This window comes from Vitis vinifera, chromosome 16 (assembly GCF_030704535.1).
Source record: "Vitis vinifera cultivar Pinot Noir 40024 chromosome 16, ASM3070453v1".
Lineage (NCBI taxonomy): Eukaryota > Viridiplantae > Streptophyta > Magnoliopsida > Vitales > Vitaceae > Vitis > Vitis vinifera.
The window spans coordinates 13,078,463-13,081,779 of record NC_081820.1 but is presented as its reverse complement, the minus strand read 5'-3'; the positions used below and the strand labels follow the sequence as shown (position 1 = coordinate 13,081,779).

At 31.5% G+C, this 3,317-nt stretch overlaps 1 protein-coding gene across 1 annotated transcript; it reads right to left on the bottom strand.

Annotated features, from left to right (window-relative positions):
• Positions 1-747: 747 nt before the first annotated feature.
• On the bottom strand, positions 748-1,191 carry LOC104877930 (ADP,ATP carrier protein 3, mitochondrial-like). The gene has a single exon (XM_010647456.1). It carries the CDS (start codon positions 1,189-1,191, stop codon positions 748-750), a length of 444 nt encoding a protein of 147 aa, XP_010645758.1.
• Between the last annotated feature and the right edge of the window lie 2,126 nt (positions 1,192-3,317).

The following is a 3,317-nucleotide window of genomic DNA, read 5'->3' as shown; positions in this document are numbered from 1 at the left end:
TAGGAGAAAACACCCATGAAGCAAAACAGAGCAATTTGAAACATGCACAATTACAGAGCATGCTGACCCATGTGCAATAATTGACGGTTAGCAGAGATGAGGATTGAAATACCAGATACAAAGAGACAATCAACCCAAAACAGAGTATGACCAAAAAGAACAAACAAAAGACCCATTAAATGGAAGCCTATTTCATGCTGAAATCAATGGGCTACAAAACCAGTGGTACAACTAAAAGACTTGAAACAAATATTGGAACGAAATCATCGATAAATTCTCATTGCAAGAATGAACAGTATTCAGGTTTATCCTCAGATGAAACCAAAGAACATGATGGAAGAACATAGAAATTCCAAGCTCACAGTCGATCCATAACAAACAGTAACACATGGGGCATTGATTATGCTCAGAAACAACAAGAAGAAGAGGAAAATGATAGTGAGGAAAGATCAAAGACCTAAAACTCATGTAGATCTTTACCTTATGATCCTCCTCTCAAATAGAAAATCTGTTTGGCTTCAAGCTATCTTCATCCTCTACTAAAAACTAAGAAAAGAAACCAACGAGTTTTTCTCCTCATTCCTTCTTTGGTTTCTTTTCCTTCCACCCTAAGACTCCACTCTCTTTCTCTTCTAACAAAAAGATAAAAAAAATATGCTGCAAAAAGTGACCAATAGTTCCTCTCTAAAAGTGAAAAAGGATCCCTCACAAAAGGAAATATCTAATAACATTAGCAGTGTTGCCTCTCTAGAGGGAAAAGACGTCTTCATTCTTATTAGTTCTGGCAAAGCAGTCAGTAATTCCCTTGTATAGTTCAGACAACATGGTAGCCTTAATAATCTCATCCCGATTCTGAATCAAGAGCTTAACTCGCTCAATTGATGCAGCAGCTGACTTGGAGACTACGATAGAAACTCCTCCCATAAGGAAATCAATCATAAAAACCTTTTGTACCTTTCTCCATAGAAGCTTGAGCAAAGATGGGAGACAAGGGTGATACAAGGGCCAGGCCAGGCCATTGCCATTGCTTGCTGGCAGCAAAGAAGTCTGCAAACCTCCATTCACATAGGCACTGCTTAGACTGTGTACACTGGTATTTCTGGATTGCAAATTAGGCGACAATGTAGAAAAGAGATAAGACTGCCCATTTATTTTCTGAAATATTAACGAATGTTGTGATCCATCCACCATGTTTGAAACTAAGAACGATGACCTTAACTCGTGAAGGTCGCCGTGAGAGACCACCGCTCTCTCTTCTTCCTTCTAGCTCAATGCATTTGGATAAGAACCGAAAATAGAGGAAAATTATAGCAAAGAGAGTCTCCAGAAACAGAGCATAACATAATAAACGACACATGACATCAGTAGAAGCGCCACTGCATAGATTATCAATGAGCTTGCTGACCGGGTGGGAGAGATTAAATCAAACATGAACGAAAAATGATTCTCAAACTTTTCACAACAAAGTTAAAACAAAGTGAGGTTACTTTTCAGCAAGAAAAAGGATAGCAAGTAACGTGAGAATAACAATGGCAAATAAAGCAATGATAACAAATCCAAAGTCATCTTTGGGACCGACCAATAGACCAAATGTATGGCTCAATATGCACATCTGAACTATGCATAAAATATTGCAAAAATCAATAGAAAAAATAGAGACATGAAATCAAGGTTAATACTTACCTTATGTTCCTCCTTTTCCTTTTGCTCTATCTTTCTTCTTCTCAAGCTCTTTGTCTTCCTCTTCCTGGTCTCCTAGCTCTCTGTTTTCAGCTCTCTTGTTTTCTTCTTCTCCAAGCTTCTACCCGTTCATCTGCTCTTTGTTCAGCAAAAATGTCACCATCTCAACCACCACCTTGCCAAGGTGGTGGTGTCCTTGGCCATGCGTCCCATGCAGCCCTTAACCTTAGGAAGTCGTTCCCCACTCCTCTAAAATGCTACCAACTCCTCCCAGGTTTGAGAAGAAGAAAAAAATAATAATAATAATAAAAAAAAAACCTTGGTCTAAGAGGAGGCTACAAATATTTAAAATCACTATTAATTAGAGAATTAGAAAAATTTTATTTATCACTTGAAGATCTGAATAATTTTTTCAAAACGATTTGTATATAATATTAAATAATAAAAAATTATAATATATTTATTTGTAAGATGTTTTATTAAATTAACAAAACAAATTAACTTTTATAATTTTATTTAATATTATCAAGTAAAATGATATTTCAAGAAATTTATAAATTGCCTATATTTTAAAATATTTTTAAATAAATGAATATAAAACTGATTTATAAAAGTTGAAGTTCTTTTTTCTATATTTTATCATATTAGTGCATAAAAATTCATTTTTCCCTAATATATTTATTTGTAAAACATTTTTATATGATAAATTCATTTTGGATAATTTTATTTAATATTATCAAGTAAAAGGTTATTTCATAAAATAATTATTTGAGTTATGAAAAATACATATATCTTAAAATATTTTTGAATAAATGAAAATAAAACCGATTTATAAAAGTTGAAGTTCTTTTATATATATATATATTTCAAATTAGCGAATTAAAAGTCATTTTTTCCTATTTTTTATACCTTGATAACCATAACTAGATCACATTTTTCGTACTATGTCACTTTTTTTTATACCTTGATCAATTATTGTATACCTTAATTACTATGTAGTCACATTTATTTACCTTAGTCACTTTCTTTATACTTTAGTACTTAAGCTACTTTTTTATACCTTAATATTTAGGTCATTTTTCTCGTTCGTTGGTCACCTTTTTCCATACTATTTTAATCACTTTGTAGTACCTTAATATCTAAGTAACATTCTCCATACCATATTTATATTTCTACTTAGGTTTATATATATATATATATACATGAATATCTTGATAACATTTTCTATACCTTACTACCTTAACCATATATTTTATACTTTAGGGTTTTTTTTTTCTTTTTTAACTTAGTTAAATTATTCATACTAGATCATATTGGCACCTTAATACATTAGCTATATTTTTCTTACCTTCATCGCATCACTTGTAGTGAGGTCACTATTTGAAATATAATAAAATTTAACTAGTATGCATGTTTAAGTAATGTACTCATACTTGGAAGTGCTTCCACTGTGATCATGTATTCTCATTAACTAGTCCTGTCAAACTTGTCATGTTAGTAGAATTGGCAAAGATAAAGAAGAAAAAATCTATATGCATTAGAGCTATTTTAAAAAAAAAATTATTTTTTTATTCTTGAAACTAAAAAATGTAGTTTCCTAACTTAAAAAAAATGTGTTTGACAAATTTTTAGTTAAA

Excerpts from the sequence above, each read along its gene's own strand:
- LOC104877930 (XM_010647456.1), bottom strand. The coding sequence starts at position 1,191 with ATGGTGGATGGATCACAACATTCGTTAATATTTCAGAAAATAAATGGG.